General features: G+C 32.7%; 1 protein-coding gene across 1 annotated transcript; it reads right to left on the minus strand.

The window, feature by feature from the left end:
* Nucleotides 1-14,298: 14,298 nt before the first annotated feature.
* On the minus strand, nucleotides 14,299-16,461 carry LOC107949798 (zinc finger protein ZAT1). Its single transcript, XM_016884562.2, has one exon. It carries the CDS (start codon nucleotides 15,889-15,891, stop codon nucleotides 14,611-14,613), a length of 1,281 nt encoding a protein of 426 aa, XP_016740051.2. The 5' UTR covers nucleotides 15,892-16,461; the 3' UTR covers nucleotides 14,299-14,610.
* Between the last annotated feature and the right edge of the window lie 2,962 nt (nucleotides 16,462-19,423).

Below are 19,423 nucleotides of genomic sequence, written 5' to 3' on the forward strand. Positions count from 1 at the left end.
GAAACTTTCTAAAAACAAAAAGGTTGTTTGTTGTAAATGGGTGTTTAAAAAGAGAAAAAAAAAAGACTCTAAGAGTTAAAAAACTCAGATATAAAGTAAGGCTTGTTGTAAAGGATTACAGTCAAATTCTAAGTGTGGACTTCACAAATGTGTTCTCCTCAGTTGTAAAGCATAGTTCGATTCGAGTTTTGTTTGGTATTGTGGTCATGCATGATTTGGAGCTTGAGCAGTTAGATGTAAAAACTGTACTTTTACATTGAGAACTTGATTAGGATATTTACATGTAACAACCAAAAGGCTTTACAATCTCAGAAAAAGAAAACTATGTTTGCTTGCTGAAAAAGTCCCTTTTTACGGTTTGAAACAGTCACCAAGATAGCGGTACAAGAGATTTGATTCTTTTATGACTTCTCATGATTTCAAAAGAAATAGTTTTGACAGTTGTTTTTACTTTAAAAAAATAGTGATAGTTCTTTTGTGTATCTACTCATGATTTCATGTTAATAGCAACAAAAGATAAAGGAGAGATAAAACATGTCAAAGCTCAACTAAGTGAAGAATTCGAGATGAAAGATTTGGGACCAATAAAGAAAATACTTGGTATGGAGATTCTTGGTATAGAGATTCTTAGAGATAGAAAAGTACGTAAATTGTACCTAAGTCAGAAATGGTACATTGAGAAAGTTCTTTGCAGGTTCAATATGGAGAGTGCTAAACTTGTTAGTACTCCTTTAGCAGCCCATTTCAGACATTCATCGGTTTTGTCTTCATAATCGGATGATGAGATTGAATACATGTCACATGTTCCATATTTTAGTGCAATAGGATCTCTAATATATGCTATGGTTTGTTCACATCCAGATTTATCATATGCAGTCAGTGTAGTTAGCATTTATGACGAATCCTGGTAAATAACATTGGAAAGTAGTTTAGTGGATTTTAAGATACTTACGAGATACTACTGATGTTTGCTTACAATTTGGAAGAACTAGAGATGAAGTCATTGGGTATGTTGATGTTGATTTTGCTAGAGACCTTGATAAAAGATCTCTCACAGGTTATGCATTTATAATCGGAGGTTGTGCAATCAGTTGGAAAGCCACTTTGCAAAGTACAATCGATTTGTCTACCACTAAAGCTGAGTATATGACGATTACTGAGGCTTGTAAAGAAGCCATTTGGTTTAAGGGACCCTTTAGTGAACTCAATGAAGACTTTCAAATCAGTATAGTTTTTCTATGACAGTTAGAGTGTCATCTTTCTTACAAAAGATCAAATGTTTCATGAGAGAACAAAGCACATTGATATTTGGTATCATTTTGTTCGTGACATTATTGCTCGTGGTGATATTATTGTGAGCAAAATTAGTACGCATGAAAATCCTGCAGATATGATGACTAAGTCACTTCCTATAACCAAGTTTGTGCATTGCTTAGACTTGGTCGGTGTTCATTGTTGAAGTTAAACCCTTAAGGGGTTTTATGGAAGAGATGGAGAACTTGTTCGTTGAGAGTTCGCGATGAAGAACTTGTTCACTAAGAATTCATGTCAATGTGAAAATTGTTAGAATTGAGTAACTTGAATCCTTATTAAAATAAAATACAGTGATAAAATAAAATAAAAGTAAAACCCATATAGAACTATATTTCTTTTATTTTATTTTAGAATAAAGTTTTTTAACCTTATTACACTTCATCTATTTTATATTGATTAGAATAAGGTGTTTTAACCTTACTACACTCCTATTAGAATATGGTTTTACAAGCCTGTAAATAGATATAGTCTATTATTCTTGTAATTATTCAAATTCGACATAGTGAATTATCTTCACCTCTGCCCGTGGTTTTCTCCTAAAAAGGTTTCCACGTAAAAATCTGTGTGTTTTTTTATTTTTTCTTTCTCTTTTCTTTACGATACATTGTCATTATCGACGTTTACAATCCGTATTAGGTTCAACTGACCCAGATTGATTTATTGCTTATGTGATAAAAGATTATTTTAATTTAGATTTAATACAAAAAATAATGCACTGCGAATATGATATGGATAAATTCAAAAATTATAAATTACGAATTATTAATATACTAAATTTATGTAAATATATTCTTTTATACGTATAATTAAATCATAACACATTTAGGAGCAGGTGAAAATTATATAAAAATATGTTTATTAAAAATTAATATAAAAATAATGGATGTTTTAGTTAAAACACTTTGAAAATTTTCAAATCTTATTAGATATATTCTTTTTAGATTTTATGTTGATAATTTATACTTTTATCAATAATTTATTCATTTTAAGTTTTTTTTTTAAATTTATTCTTTTTAATTTCAAAAGTCAAAAAAAAAAAAAAACTCCGAAAAACCAATATCTGTTTTTTTGAGGCGGAGCATGAAGATTCTGTGTTTTCCCCGGTATAACTTGAGAAAACGCAGTCTCTCAACTCATTCTCTCTTTCTTCTCTGTGATAAAAGTAAGATCTTAAAAAAATAGAAAAGCAAATGGCCGCGTCGGGGGCTGGTGTGCCGATGAGAAGAGAGGTTCTTCAGCTTTACCGTTCACTGCTGCGAGTGGCGCGTCAGTTCTGCGACTACAACATAAGGGAGTACTCTAAACGTCGGACCATGGATGCGTTTCGAGACAACAAGAACTTACGCGACCCTTCTCAGCTGTCCGCCGCTTTCTCCCACGGTAAAGCTCAGTTGGAAGTTGCCAAAAGACAATCTCTCCTCTATTCCCTCTATCCTCCAAAGGTCAAAAGCATCATGGATTTTTAAACCCTCTTCTTAACCATATACATACTTATATCACTATTTCTAGCTCCTTAAGAAAAGAATAAACTTTGATTTATTGAGAGAATAAATTGAGTTCTTTTAGCGCATGATTTTATTTTTTTATTTTTATAGTTATGTAATAAACAGTCTGGGATGACATGTGGGGTTCTCTTTTTATTTTATGCTTTTCCTTCTTGTTGTTGAATTTTATGATTGTTTTTGTTATTAAGCTTAGTTCTTTTTAGCCTATTTAGCTGAAAGATAATCTGGGCGTTTTGGTGGTAGAGGAGGTGGAACTTGAATAGGTATGCAGATAAGGAAGCTTCTTCATACCTAGATTGTTCTTTCATGTTGCCTTTTTTTGCGAGGAAGTAGAAATTTAAGTTGATTTTATGGATGTGTTGTTCTCATCTATGTTGCTTTGACACTTAGAACTTAGAAAGAATGAATATGTTCATGTTGGACGCATAACTCGGGTCCAGATAACATTGGTTCTCATATTATTTTGGTTATCCATTCCAAGTTTTGAGTTGTTTTCTTTTGAGAACTTAGGCAAAAGTATGATAGTAGAGATAGTTAAAGATTTTTAAGTACTCATCCCCAACACTCATGTCTGACATAGGGTTATGAATACATGAAAAACTTAGAAAAATCTAATATTCGCACTTGAATTTGAGTAACAATGATAGGCGTTAGATGAAGGTTTCGGGAAGTTCAAAGGCATTTCCGAGCTTTAGGTAATGGCTATCATGCTTTTGTCAAAGTTTGTACATATTGCAGAGTAAGAATTCCTTGCCATATTTTGTGAACAAAGGTTCAACTGCTGTAGTGGAACTTGTATTGAGAATATTGAAGTTTTGTTATGGATAGAAAAGAGAATAAGGTGGGTTTTAAATCATTTATTGCTACGAACAATCTTGCTTATTCTATTCCATGTTTTTGTTGCTTTGACTTTTCAGTTTTCTTGAATTATCTATGTTTGGCACAAATAATCTAGACACATATATTAGGATATGACGTTCCAAATACAAAAAGTTGAACATACCCCTATCCAGCATTCAAGTCTGAGTCATGGGAATGGGTACTGAAAGGTAATGTGAGCAGGTTTAGGCACCCTTAGACAATGTTAGAGGCCTAGGTCCATAAATTCTCTGGAGTTTCCTACTATTAGCATAAATATGCTGATCTCTTTGCTTACTTTTCAAAAGTTTACCACTCCATAGTAACATTTATGCTAGCAAATTACTCATCTTTCTCTTAGTAATCACTGTGTATCTTCAGTTTGTGGTTCTTATAGATCTATTGAAGCAAATACTACTGCAATCATGCCCCTCTTTCTGGCAATTTCCATTTTAGATCAGGATTATAAATTTTTTGGCTGTTCATTATTTAGATGATGCAACTTATTCGACTTTCCCTTTGTAATTCTTCATTGAAATTGCATTAGCTTGTTTGATAAATGTCAGGCAATTGGTTATTACTACTTGGAGATCAGTTGTGCCATTGGCCTACTCTGTTAGGTTTTATAATTTACCTTTTCCCTTGAGAAACATATTTAACATTGTGATGTTCTTATTTCTGGAGATGGGACTCTCCGCTTGCCAATTAAGCAATTTGGCTTTCACTAGTCATTAGATTTGTTTTGGCTTGCGGATGCATGTAAACTTTCTGTTAGTGGATAATCTAAGGATTTTGCCCTTCATCTTTGTCTACTGGTTTTCATTACAGATGCTAATTACCTTAAAGATCTCCCATCTCTTCCTACAAGAAATGAAGATAGGAGGGATTCTTTTTTGGTTAGGTGCATACATGATCTCCTTGATCCTAGCCAAAGCTGATACTTTCATCTATGTTATTTAGACTCAAGTGTGAGTGTTGGGTATGAATATATATCCAGTATGCCTAAAAAAATTACATCAGACTGCTCATCTGTACAACCAACAATCACCTATACATCATCTAATGAAAAGAGTTGATTATTTAATCAGATCTTTGTTGGCTTCTAAATTGCCTACTGTTTCTCTGCGTCCATATCCAATAAACATGAGCATTCCAAGCCAGCTTAAGAACTACTGTAATGAAGCATTTCCTTTCAGTTTTGCATGTAACCATTGTTGTTCCTAGGTCTCTTTGCGATGTGCAAAGTTGCAACACCGCATTCCATATTCTTCTAGAGTAAAAACATTCTACAAACAAGTGATCCGTTGTCTCCTGCCCTGCGGTTACATGATTTCCATCAATATTCATCCCTTAAGCCCATAGTTTATCTTTTGTAGCCAGTCAAGATATAAAGGAATGCTTGGGAATATGAAGTGGGCACCAAATGACCCTACTCCAAGGCACTTTGCTTGCCTTTGGCCTTATTTCATGCTAGACTTTACTCACAAGGTATCTCTACCCTTGCATTGGCCAGCCCCTTGCTTGAAAAGCCTGTGAAGCTAGTGGCAAATGCGTAACAAATCTTCTAATCATTGATCTAAGCTACTGTTCTGAGCTAATGGCAAATGCATAACAAATCTTCTAATCATTGATCTAGGCTATACGCCATGAACCAGCTTCAACACCCAATGGTGTTGTATTACACATGTATTATTCAACTGTTTATACCCTTAAGACCCAAGCTTAATTTTTTGGCTTACAAATTTGTTTCCAGCTCACTTTGCCCTCTTTTACCTTTTCATTTTGTCCCTTCCATAAGAATCTCTTTCATATTTTTAAGAGATGTTATTGGTCGAAAAGCTTACGGCTTATTATTGGTCGGAAAGCTATACTGGATTTGCTCCCAACTAAAGTTTTCTTTTTTCTTTTTACAAATAAAGGTTTATTTCTAATTCTAAATTTTAAACTTTAAAAGTAACTAATAATTGTAATGGTTCATAATACATTCAATACTTAATAAATAAAACTGAAATAACAAAAAATATATATTACAAAATAATTAAACATTCATGCATCAACGCCGCTTTTGGTGGTTAAAAAAAAACTCTTTCGGTGGGTAAAACAATTCTAAAAAGCTTAGCTGTTTCTTTGGCTAAAAGTAGCTGTATGTAAAATTTGATTCGATTTGAGAAATTTGAATTTTTTTTTTAAATTTTGGGTTAATCAAATCAAGTTATTCGACTTGAATATATAAATAAAGTTAAAATTTAAAAAGAAAATTAAAATAATAATTTCGGGACCGAAATAAGTTAATTAATAATTTAAGTTTATCATAGAAATTTTTTTTTTCTTATTTTGCTTTGAAAAAGATTTTAAATATATATGGTTTCAAATTTACATTAACATGAAATTAGTTATATTGTAACAAAATTTTAATTTTAACATGTTTATTTTTTTAATTTAACTCGACTTGAATTTCATTTTACTTGATTCAATTTGAATTTTTTTCAAATCGAATTAGGAAAATAGGACATGTCAACTTAATTAACTTGAAATTTTTTTACTCAATTCGATCGAACGCGTTCAAGCTACACACTCACCATAATCCATTTTCTCTTTGGAGAATTTCCTTCAACTATTCATGTCATATCAAATAAATAATAGAATATGGTGGGGTTGAAAGGAAATATCCAAATACATATCTTATTTTTTTCAATAATCCATATTTGTAGCAATGATTGGTTACAATATAGCTATGGTTTATATTCTCTATTATAACCCCTTACAACTTGATCCAAAATTTTCGACCAAATTTTGGAGGTTACATTGGGCACTGGAATGACCCAAAGTAAAACTCTGTTCAAATTTCTTAATTTCTTTTCAAAAAAACTTTTTTTTCTCATGTTTAACGAAATCTAGCATTAAATTTATTTTACGCTTACCAACATTAATTTAATCATCGCATAAATTAATTTAAAACCAAATTAACAACTTATGTTTTAACTTTGTACCCAAATCGGATTTAGAAATTTTGTTAACTGAAGTTTCAAAGTCAGTCTTGCAACGTAAAATATGACCTTTTACCTTGATTGAAAATCCATAAACAGTCACTTAAAACCTGACCAATTATTTAAGAAAACAACAGTCTTTATAATAAATGCCCATGCACGAAATGCTAAAGCTAACTCAAAATCGGAAACTCATATCGCAGTTCACTTAAATTTTTTTACAAATCCATCTAAACCTTAATATTTAAATCTTAGAAAAACTTTATTTAAGACAAACCAAAACGTTAAACTCTTAGAACTCTGATTTGCTGCATTTGAAAACTAACCACGTGAGTTACCTAAAAGAGGAAAACTAAGGGGGTAAGCTATGAAGCTCAATGTGAGTTTAAACAAAAGTAACCAAAGCAGTAACAACAATTGATTAAACATACAATAGCCAAATTCAAATCATAATCAGAAATAACAATAGAGTAGAGCATCATAATACTTAATCATTAAACATATAAGCAAATCTTATTCAAATGTGATATGGCACCACCTATCCAACCACTACACACCATCTTCATCAATCCCACACACACCAAATAGGGTACTCTGGACCATTCCATCCTCTACACACCAAATTTAGATTATGGTTGATCCATCCAACCGATACACACCTTAAAGTGGTCATGTGCCACTTGATTGTTATGTAGCCAAGCTGCCAACATTGTTGCAGATTTACCGTCAAATTATATCAATGCAGTTTAACTGCCAAATGAACTTCCTTCTCTTCATAATCAAATCTCAACCATAATGCATGTACAAAACTCTCAATGCACACAAATATATTGAATCAAACATACCCATATTTAGTTTCCAATATTTCACATCATACTCATAATCAATTACAAATTAGCGGAATCAATAATATACACAATTTCCAATTATCATATCCAGACATTTTCATATATCAAGTTTAGTATACCACGTCATATAAACAACCTGTAACACCCCTTACCCGTATTCCTTGATGGAATAGAGCACGAGGTATTACTATTTTTTTTGTAAAATTTCAGCAGCATTTCTGCTTATTTTTACATAAAACCTCCTGCAAATTTTCAAAGAACAATTTCAAACGATCTTAATATTTCAACCAATTATAGTATTATATGTGCATACACAATTTATTCAATAATAAACACCAACATTTTTAACCGAACAATATTTTACAAACATATTTATATCATATTACATTCAACCATCTATACATGCCATGTTTCAAAAGTATTGATTACAAAATACCCCGAGAGATGACGATAGTGTGGATGATATTCTGACTTTGTCCAACTTTCGGCAGATTGTTATCACTATAATCAAGAGAAAAATAAAGAAGAGTAAGCATATAGCTTAGTAAGTAACCACATAACAAATTAATAAATTTCTCATAATATTACAAAGTGATATAATTTTAATCATTCATAAATTTCATTGTTTGCTCAATTTCCAGCAAGCTGTTTTTCTGCATCATAGTCGCTAATTTATTTTTATCTAAAGCTACAGAGCTCAAAATTAAATTCCGTAAATTTTATCCGAAACTAGACTCATATACCTTTCTACCATAAAATTTTCAGAATTTTTGGTTTTTCCAATTAGTACATTTTATTTTTCAAACCCTCTCCTATTTCACTGCTCGATAGCTCTGACCACCCTTTACTAAAATCTATTTAACTCTCTGTAAAAAATTAATATAAGGTTATTGTTTATTTATACAGAAAATAAAATTAATGAGTAATTTAAGCATATAAATTTCAACCCACAATTATTTTTGTACAATTTTTGGTGATTTTCCAAAGTTGGAACAGGGGATCTCGAAATCAATTCAGCCCTGTCTCACTAAAATTTAAATATCTCAAAATATATAACTCTTTTGCTTGCTATGCTTCTTTCATATGCAAATAGACTCATTCAGCTTCAACTTCATATATTACCCAACCTCTAATTCAAATTCCACCATTTATGGTGAATTTTCCAAGTTACCCAACTGCTGTTGTTTTAAGCTGTTTGTAACCAACTTGCTCTTTTGTAGTTTTGATACTTCCATTCATCTTACACATGGGTTGATTAAATATCAAACCCAATATTCCCCACAAAATCATATTTAATTTACATGTTCAATCACCCTTCCAATTTTCCTGTTGAACACTCAGAATATTAACCGTTATTTGGTGGATTCAGCACTTAGCAACCACCAATGAGTCGGGGAATCAGCACTTAGCAACTCCTTGGGGGAATCAACACTTAGCAACCCCCTTTTGCACATTAAAAAATATGGTGGAATCATCACTTAGCAACCCCTTATACATTCCGTTACGGTGGAATCAGCACTTAGCAACCACCAACGATTTGGGGAATCAGCAGTTAGCAACCCCTTTCATATCCGAAGACACGGTGGAATCAGCACTTAGCAACCACCGATGATTTGGGGAATCAGCACTTAGCAACCCCTTGGGGGAATCAGCACTTAGCAACCCCCTTTTTTGTTCAATTTATCCCGGCTTATTCTGAGTGTTCAATTGGAAACTTTGATTTTCAACGCTTTACTACCTTCCAATTTAACCACATTTTAGAGTCTATATCAAGTATTCGTTCCATTTTCAATAAAATCCCAGAAATATATATAAAATAACATTAAAATAATACATTAAATCACATGCATACTTACCTCGGAACAAAATATTGTGATTTTGCGATTTACTCCTCGACCTTTTCTTTTTCCCGTTTAAGGTGGTCTTCACGTCTTTCTTGATCTATAATAGCAAATTTAACTTATTTAACATTCACATTTAATAAAACAATCCTCGACTCAACTTTTACAAAAATTACGATTTTGTCCCTAAACTTCTGCATATTTCCATTTTCGTCCCTAAGCTCAAAAATTAAATTTCACACCTTATTCTTATGTTTTACAACATGCTGAACACTTTTCCCTTCTATGGAAACATCAAATTCTCACTCTAACATACACTTATGAACAATAAATATTTTTACCGATTATATCGATTTACCCGTTTTTACTTAAAATCGCTTAGGAAAAATTGTTTAACATAATTTCTAGCCTCATATTCTACCATTAAACAGAAAAATAAACACATTTCACCTATGGGTATTTTTCCAAATATAAACCCTAACACGAATTAATGGTAGAATAAGCTAAATCAAGTTACCGGGACTCTAAAAACGTAAAGAACATTAAAAATGGGGCTTGGAATCACTTACTATGGAGCTTGGAAGCTTAAAAATCCTAAATATGGCTTCCCCCTTGCTGATTTCGTTCACCATGAAGAAGATGAGCATATTTTGCCATCTTTTTCCCATTTAATTCTATTTAATTACCAAATGACTAAAATGCCCTTACTTAAAAAATCTATTTTACTAATTCTATGCCCATTTTTGTCCATCAACTAAATAATGGTCTAATTACCACATAAAGACCTCCAATTTAAAATTTCATAACAATTAGACACCTCTAAGATGTAGAACTTAACTTTTGCACTTTTTACAATTTAGTCCTTTTGACTAAATTGAGTGCCCAAACGTTGAAATTTTTGAACGAAATTTTTACAAAAAATTTCCGTGAAATTTTAGACCATAAAAATATAATAATAATATTTTTCCTCGTCGGATTTGTGGCCTCGAAACCATTGTTCCGACTAGGCCCAGAATCAGGCTGTTACACAACCTGTGTGAATAACAAAATTAAATCTTATAAATACATATATATAAATATTCTAACAGTAATATGCCTTTCATAGACCTTCCACAACTAGTAATAATGTCTCAATCACTCCTACAAAGGCTTAAACATGCAAGGGATCACTTAGGGACTAAAACGAATCAATTTGTAAAGATACTGGAAAAACTGAAAAATAGGACCACACGGTCATGTGCCTAGGTCATGTGGGAGGGTTCAGACTGTGTGACAGGGGTACACAGCCATGTAGCTGAGGGACACGGTCATGTGACTGTGTGGGCAGACCGTGTAACTCTCTGTGCCATGTAACAAATTACACAATTTAGAAAGTAGGGGAGACACAACCATGTCTTAGGCCGTGTGGAAACTCCTCAGACCGTGAGCAATCGATAAAATCCCCAACAGAGGTCAAGCAACCGTGTGGCCAACTTGTGTGACTCACCCCAAGTCGTGTGACAAGAATATTACCCTAACTTTTTAAACGGCACACACCCATGGCCCGTGCGCAGCACACGCCCATGTGGTCCAAAAACCACACCCAAATTTGTTGTAAAACACGAAAATTAACATCTAATTCACCCCCGATTACAAGTGTTTAAGAAACACACCTGAAATGCGCTTTCAAAGCCCAAAAAATCGACCAAAGCACCTCCACTAAACCAATTTGAAACTTAATTTCACAAATACACAAACCAAGAAAGTTTTTGGTCGTAACAGAATAGAAAGATTCGAGGACAATTGATTAAAACTCAAACAACAGTACTTACCATTTTCCTCCTTAAGATCATGATTAAACTAAAACAAGAGAACAAGCAAAGTCTTGAGAAGCGGCAATTGACAATAATGTTGGAACAAATGGGGCGACTCAAAACTATTAGAACTTTGGAGTATATCAACAGTAGAACAAAGCAAAGAACAAAATAAAAGAATCAAGAATGATAATGGAAAAGAAAGAAACAATCATACCGTAACAAAAGAATCTCAAAACTCAAATTAGAAAAGTGTGAAAAGATATTTACATGAGAGAGTAGCAAGGTGAAAGAATTTTAGGATTTTTTTTTCTAAAATTAGGATTCCCACTAAACCCAACCTAACCCACCTATAGACACATCGGAACTTAATTTCAATTAAACTTAACCACTTAGCTACACAATAGAAAAATAACAAAAATAATAATCCCTGATTGCACACATAGGGATTCAAACATAAGACCAAGTGGTAAACTAACTCCTAACCACTGAACCAACAGGCTCATTCTAACCTTAAAATGTAAAGATAAACATAAAAGTCTATCTAGAATCACTGACTTATCCTACAAACCTTGATCCTTCTAACCCCAATTTCGGGGTGTGACATCTATAAAAGACTATAAATTCTTTGCTTACGTATCATTAGGAAATGCATAAACATAAATACTAAGTAGAGGTAATATAAAAGTGTGTAAACTATAAAAACGGATCAAAGTTGATTGTACCACACTAACACTTCCACGCAATAGCTCTATCAAAAGTGATCCTATTACCGGAATAGCTTTCAGAATGCCTGTTATGATTGTGACTGTCCAATAACCAATTTGGTCCCGAGGTAAGGAGTAACCTGTTATGCCGAAAGATACGGTCAACACAACCAGAACCACGCTTGTAACCTAAGTTAATTCACGGAGTTTTTTAAAACCACTAGTGAGACACTAGGTAAAAGGTTGTTTTAAACCGCAAGGTGTTTCTTTGTTCACGAATCATGTTTTGAGCGTATATTTAAGTTAGGGAAGCTTTATTCTATGCAAATCGTACTGTGTGGGATCAAATCATGTTTTGAGTGTATATTTAAGTTACGGAAGCTTTATTCTATGCAAACTATACTGTGTGGGATCTCATCCCTCGTCTAAATTCTATTTTTTAAGTTTCTTATTGATAATGTTACGATTAGGACGGACACTAGGATCAGGTGTATGAGATAAGCTTGTTGACTTGGATTAATTTTGGTTTGCTTACTTGATTTTTGTTATAGTTTGATCTGACTATAAAAGCACTTTAATTTATTTTTTAAATATTTATAACCTGTAAAGTTGGGGAGAGAAAGTGATTCACCTTAAGTGGGCAAAGAGTCATGAAGAGAGGAGGAGGCAATTGGGATACTATAAAGTTGGGGAGAGAAAGTCAGTTGTTACTGAAGCAGAAGAAGATCTCCTTCCAAAGAGTTAGGAAAGGCATATTAATATTGACCTTTCTACACAACATGTCCTCCTCTGATGGGCAAGCCGGTAATTTGGTAGTTTCTTGTTAGGTTAGTAATAAAATTTGATGTGACTCATTAGAGGGTATGTGTGTGACAAGTGATTAGTGTCTTTTTTATCACAGGTGAAGTGTGCATGAAGCAAAGTAGGTCTTGCAACGAGGACATCACTGATGAAGGTCCAAAATATATATGTTTAACGGAGTAAGGTGATGGAAGTACCTTTGCCTCAATACGTGTAACACTAGCACTAGAGTAATTCCATTTATATTGCATTGGAGAAATAAAATGTAAAAACTTTTGTAAACTATCCAAGAGAGAAATAGAAAAGAAATATATCATAATGCACTTAATTTGAAAAATAAGTGCACTATATTATAATAGGAATATTAAAAAGAATATGTTAAGTTGTTTATATTTAAAATTTTAATAAAAGAAAATATATATGTTAAAAAAATTATATAATTACTAAATATTAAAATATATATATTTTTTCAAATTTCTTAAAAAATAATATGAATCAGCTTTAGATTGAAAGAATTTAAATAAAATCTTAAACTTAGTTAACGAGTATGATATTACAAAAACTTGACACAAATCAACACATAAACATCTCTGCTTCGGATCCCAAATATTTTGTTTATGCGATGTAGGTTGGTTTTGCCTCTATTTTAGGAGATCCAATGAACCACCACACTATTAGCCTCACACCTTCCACCTTACACAAATATGCAACCTTATCAACTTGAATCACACAGAAAATAATCCAAGCTTTGAATATTACTCTAAATTGGCAAGACAAAAAGAAAGGAGTATTCACCATTGCTGGCTGCCATGTGTGAGATTAGGCCCCTAATCACTAACAGTTTGGAAGTTAGGGGCCAAACTTGACCCAGCATTGATCAAAAATATTCATCTTATTCTCAATATATGAAATCGATCTGGATGGTTTTTTATATATAACTGTCATTAATTTCTCTCCAACTCTTAACAATAATATTGATACTAATTGAGCTAAGGTTTAATCCGGAGTCTGTGATAATTTAATGTATGGTATATAAATTGAAATAAATAATACTCTAATATCTTCAACTGATATTGTGAATTGTGACCCTGTACTGCCTTTTTTTTTTTCTTGCAGAACTAACAAATGACCTACTTCAGCTAGTTGAAGATGTGGTCCAATCTCCCCCTCCCTCTTTCTTTCTTTTTCTTTTGTTTTTTTTTCAACTCGAGCTATCCTCATCTCGTAAAGCAAAATTGGAAAACAATTTTTTAAAAGAAAGTTTGATATTTTATGTTGCTAGGGATGATTTTTACAAAATAACCGAATTATAATTATAAAAAAATTACCAATAATAAAAAAAGGAAAAGATTAGATGAAAAAGGGTTTAGTGTAAGCAAAACAAGATTTGGAGTAAAAAAAACAGAATATAAAAGTAATAGCAATAGTGTAATGACTACCAAGTATGTGAGAGATGCGTTGTCATGCTTTATGGTAGGTGACTAAACAACCACCTTTCATCTCACATGTACACTATCAATCTTTTTTATGTTATAATGCTAAACACAAGACGATTATCTACTGGTATTTTTGTATAATGTTGCGGGTTAAGTTAGCACACAAATTGAAGCTTCAGCACATCACTCATTTCACCTTTGATGCCAAGAAAAAATAATTGCTTTTCATTGAAAAGGTACATTCCAAATATGACAAGAAGAAGCATGAAATATTCAATTGCAGTGTACATTGTCATAACAGATCAATCAACTACAAATTTCGAACCAACAAGTTAATTGGACCAAACAAAACAACTTGTAAGATTGAACATCAATGGCTATTTCAAACAAAACAATTAATAAGCAGCATTACCTTGAATCCGTAAAGAATGAATGAAATAATATGAAGATTTCTTTTTCTCTTTCTACTGTACAGTGTACATTCCTTGAAAGCTTTTATTCCGGAACAACAATGGCGGATTCAGTTTGAAATCAACCCCAGTAATGGTTCGTGTTTGTGGGTGGTTCCGACCCACCATGGTTCGAACCCCATATGAACACTGCTTGTCCCTTCTTCAACAGGAGCTGGCAGGTTAAGATCAAGGAAATCACGAATTTCAGGGATTGTGTTTTGGGTTTCAATGGTTTGGCTTCGGTTTTCTTTCGCTTCAGCTACTAAATGAGATCTTTTGTGACCACCCAGAGCTTGGCCTGATGGGAAAACCTTGAGACAAATGGGACACTCATGGCCTTTGTTCTTCTTAACAACCCCATAGCTGTCTGAAACCAAGTTAGCAGTGTCGGTGGCGGATGTCGGGTTTGGTTCCGGGGAGGTTTCAGTTTCAGTGCTGGTTTCACTGTTGTCGGAAGCAGAGCAGCCTTTGGTTCTTTTATGACTAGCTCGATGGCCACCAAGAGCTTGGTATGAATGAAAAATCTTCTTACAAGTTGTGCATTCGAACTTGCTTCTTTTGTGAGGATCTTTGCAGAATTCAGATTCAACAACATCAGATGCTTGATCATATGTTTGAATAACTAAGTTCTTGTTTTTTCTCTCAGACTCCATTACTGCAGATTCCAAGTTCTTCAGCTTTGGATTCTTAATCTGAATTTTAGCTTCCGAAAACATAGAATTGTCTGAATTCAGACCAACCCAATGTCTGACATCTCTAGAAAGCATCATCAAACTTAAAGCAACCTCTTCTTGTTGTTCTTGCTCAATTTCAGACATGACAGAATTTGGAGTTCCTATGTACCTTGTTCTTCTTTTGGATCTCCTTTTTTTACTGGGAACACCAGTTTCATTGTCGGATTGGCTATCAACAACCGGCTTTTGCTCACCATGACTCCAAGAATCTTGCTCTTCCAAGCTGTTAACGGGGCTTTTTTCTTTGTCTGAATGACACTTCATGTGACCAAACAATGCCTTCCATGATTGGAAACCTTTGCCACATTCTTTGCAGACCTTGTCATGAACTGAACTGTCTTCACTTAAATCTGTCAGTCTCCATGTCTTCTTGGGGTTCTCTCTCAGGATATATCCACCATCAACACCAGTTTCATCAGTGTTTGAATCATGGCCGACATTGTTGAGAGTCACAAGCTTTTTCTTACACAGCTTCTCATCTGTTTCAATTGAATTGTTGTTGTTGATGATGATGTTGTTCATATGAGACCTCATATGACCACCCAAAGATCTACCACAAGGGAAACTCTTGCTGCAGAACTTGCATACATGCTTGAATTCTTGTTCTTCTTCCATTGAAAAAAACACACCTCAACAATTCGCAGTTCAAAGATCAATAAACCAGACCGAACTTAAAATCTGGTCAAAGAATTGGAAAGGATGATCGAATAGTTGATCTGATGAAACATAGAAAAAAAAGCCAAATGGCAATGAAACAGAACACTGTAAAGACAAAAATAGTAACAACTCAGATCAGAAAATTAAGAGGGTTTTTTTGGGGCTACACTTTAGAAACAGATCTGGTAACTGAACCAAAGAAGCTTAACTGAAATAACAATAAATATGGCTTGTTGGGGGTAGTTTGAGAACTTGAAATATGAAGAAAAGGATCAAAAAGTTCGAAGAAGTGGGGGACTCTGTTTGCTATTGTTTTTAGCTTTGTTGCTAATAATGGCGATGAACAAAGCCAAATACAAAAACTAAAGTTTAAAGAAAAAAAAAATAGAGAGAGTAAGTGTTCCCTTTTCTCTCTTCAGTTTTTTTTTTCCTTTCACTTTCTCTACAAAACTTAGATTATATTTGGAGGAGAAATCCATGCATGGAAGCAAAGATTAAAAAATAAAAATAAAAATAAAAAAGTTAAAGAAAGTAAAGAGAGAGGAAAGATAGCAGCACATGCACTCAAACTGAGAATCCTACGCCATCCCCTATAAAAAAAATACTATATGAATACATGAATTAGTTCCATATCCAATGGCTGTGATTTATTGAGTGGTTGAGCATCCCAAAGGTGTAGGAGGAAGTGAGCTACTATAAAACTAACTGCCCTTCCCTAACTATTCTTTCCTTTGTCTTGCTATTAAGGAATAGCCAGCTCCCCACTGTCCCCACTCTTCTAAGTGAAAGCTTCCACTCTTTTATTCTTTCTTCTTTTTTAAAAAAATAAATAAATGTACATGCTATTCACTCGATGTAAGCAAGGGAAAGGGTATGCTTATTTGGTACTACAAATAGGGGGGGGGTGAATGGTAATTTTGGTGAGTTGAGATCATGTCAATTGCAGTGATTTGATTGGGGGGCAATGCTGTACTTTTGAGATTGAGAAGATCTCTTCTTACAAATGAACTGTACTTTCAACTGCTGTTAATTACAACCCTGCAGATTGCACCTATTTTTATGAAAAAGTTTTTGAACATTTCAAGCTTGTTTTTTAAACCTCAATTTGGAAAGATGTAGCTGAAAAAAGAAAAGAAAGAAAACTGGACAGCTTGTTTGGAAAGAAAGGAAATTATTTTGGCTTGATCAGGTAATTTCCTTGAAATGTAGTCTACAACTTGAACCTATAGAGTTGTAAACTGCAAGGCCGATCTTTTTCTTTATTTTAAAAAAAAAAATCTTATCTTACTGTAGAAAGTGAATGCGAAAGTATCGCATTTAAGCAGTATTGTCCACTCTTATGAAACAGTTCCCTACAATAAATCATATATTAGAAGAAAAGCTGTGTGCGATTTTTCTTTTATTAAAAAAAGGGAATTGAGATGTTAGCTCATGTTATCTTCACTATTACATTGTCAGGAACTGTCGAATAGTGATGATAATGGCTGCCGGCCTTTTGTTCATCAAAATTAATAAGCTAAGGCAGCCAGCCGGCTTTCATCTTTGCATTGAAACACCAACGTGAATGTCTTATATATTAGTTGATAATCCCCATAAAATCCCTTCTTTTGTGCCCTCTTTGCCGGCATCTTACTACAATGTTTAGTTGTTAATTTTCTTCTTCTTTGTTTTTTTGTGTACTGATAGGTGAAGAGGTGTCAAATACTAAGTGATCAAGGCAAAAACTGTATTATATTATATAGTATCATGTGCTTGCACATCATGAATGCCTATGATGCCCACTGAGCATTTAAGCACTATGTTGTTTCACCCAATTACTTTTTTTTTTATGTATATGAATTAATCAGGCATGTGTTTCATGTATAATTGAAATTAGTTTTTTTTTGTTGAATAATAATTTACTATATAAAATCTAGATGAATAAGGTTGAAGTGGTAAATCATCATCATCATCATCATCATCATCATCATCACAGAAATATATGCAGTGGGTGACTGGGTGTGGTAAATGGGTAGTGGCTATTTGGTTGCAGAAACTTGACTTGAGAGTGAAGAGTGTTGGGCTGCTATATAATATATAGCTTTGGTCCTTCAATTTAAAGTCATATGATATGCTCAATTTGACAAGTAGACAACTTACTATTAAAGATATATATATATATATATATTTCCTCTCTCTTCTCTTAATTCTGCCCTACTACCTGTTACATACATACATACATACATGTGTATGTGATCATAAGACTCGTGCATGGTCTGAAACAGGTAGAAGAGATTCATCAAGCATAAAGACAAAGAAGGGCATCTTATGTTAGCAAGTTTGGAAGAAATATCATATTGAAAATTTTGAGTTTTAAAAAAAAATAAAAAGTAGGTCATTTTCTTAATAGATTGTTAATTAGTATTTCAAGTTAAAAAAAAATCCGCCCTTCATCTTTTTTATATATATATATATATAAATATGCAATCATCCACAATAAGAATGCAAAAACATGACATATAATATAAACTATAAATAAATTACTACAAATTAATGTATAAATGTAATGTTTGTAAAATAATTTAGAAAAAAAAACTAAAGATAAACTAATAGTAATTGCACCACTGGAATAATTCAAAAACAAACTAAAAATACATCAATTTGATCATCTTGGATTTATCACTATCACTATAATCCATCATAATAAGGCCATTTGAGAACGATTTCTAATAGATCTAGCGGCATCCTTACAATGGCAAATCTCATATATATATGCCAAAATATGACTAGAAACTAAAAATTAAAAATAAAATCACATCTGCTTTCAAAGAAAATAAAGAAGACAAAACAAAAATCATGAAAAATATGGACAAAATAAAACCACAAAACTGTGGACAAAACAATAATAATGTGAATTGAAATTAAAAATAAAATAAAAACAACAAAAAATGATTTTGAAAAAGCTGCGACCAACCTCAAAGTCGGTGCCGCCACTGCCAAAGCAAAGATTTAATTTGAAAAAATTGAGCAACTAGTGTTTTTCTATAATAATAAAAAAAAAAGAATAATGGTTTAGATAGCACATAGTAATTAAATTTTCATTTAATTACTAGTAATTACACTCTCTTGTAATTGCAAGAAATTGCAATTTCCTAGACGTGTTTGCGTGACAGAGTGTAATTATATCGTAATTCCTTATGTCATATTTGATAGTACAAAATGTAATTACATAATTACATAATTTACATTTTTAAAATATTAACTACTACAAAAATTTATTAGTATGATAAAAATAATTTCAAAACAAGTAACAAAAATTAAAATCAAATAATCATATGTATTGTGTTAGGCTAAAAAAATAGTTGATAATATGATTACTAAAAAATAACAAGAAAAATAAACATCATATGCAATTTTATCTAACTGTTCTAGTTCATATTTATTGGGTTATTCTCTCTTTAATATTCAACATATGCTCTTTATCATCATCTGTTGGTCCTAGACCAAGTTC

The sequence above is a fragment of the Gossypium hirsutum genome, chromosome D03 (assembly GCF_007990345.1).
Source record: "Gossypium hirsutum isolate 1008001.06 chromosome D03, Gossypium_hirsutum_v2.1, whole genome shotgun sequence".
Taxonomy (NCBI): domain Eukaryota; kingdom Viridiplantae; phylum Streptophyta; class Magnoliopsida; order Malvales; family Malvaceae; genus Gossypium; species Gossypium hirsutum.

Coding starts and splice junctions, on each gene's coding strand:
- LOC107949798 (XM_016884562.2), bottom strand. CDS start 15,891: ATGGAAGAAGAACAAGAATTCAAGCATGTATGCAAGTTCTGCAGCAAG.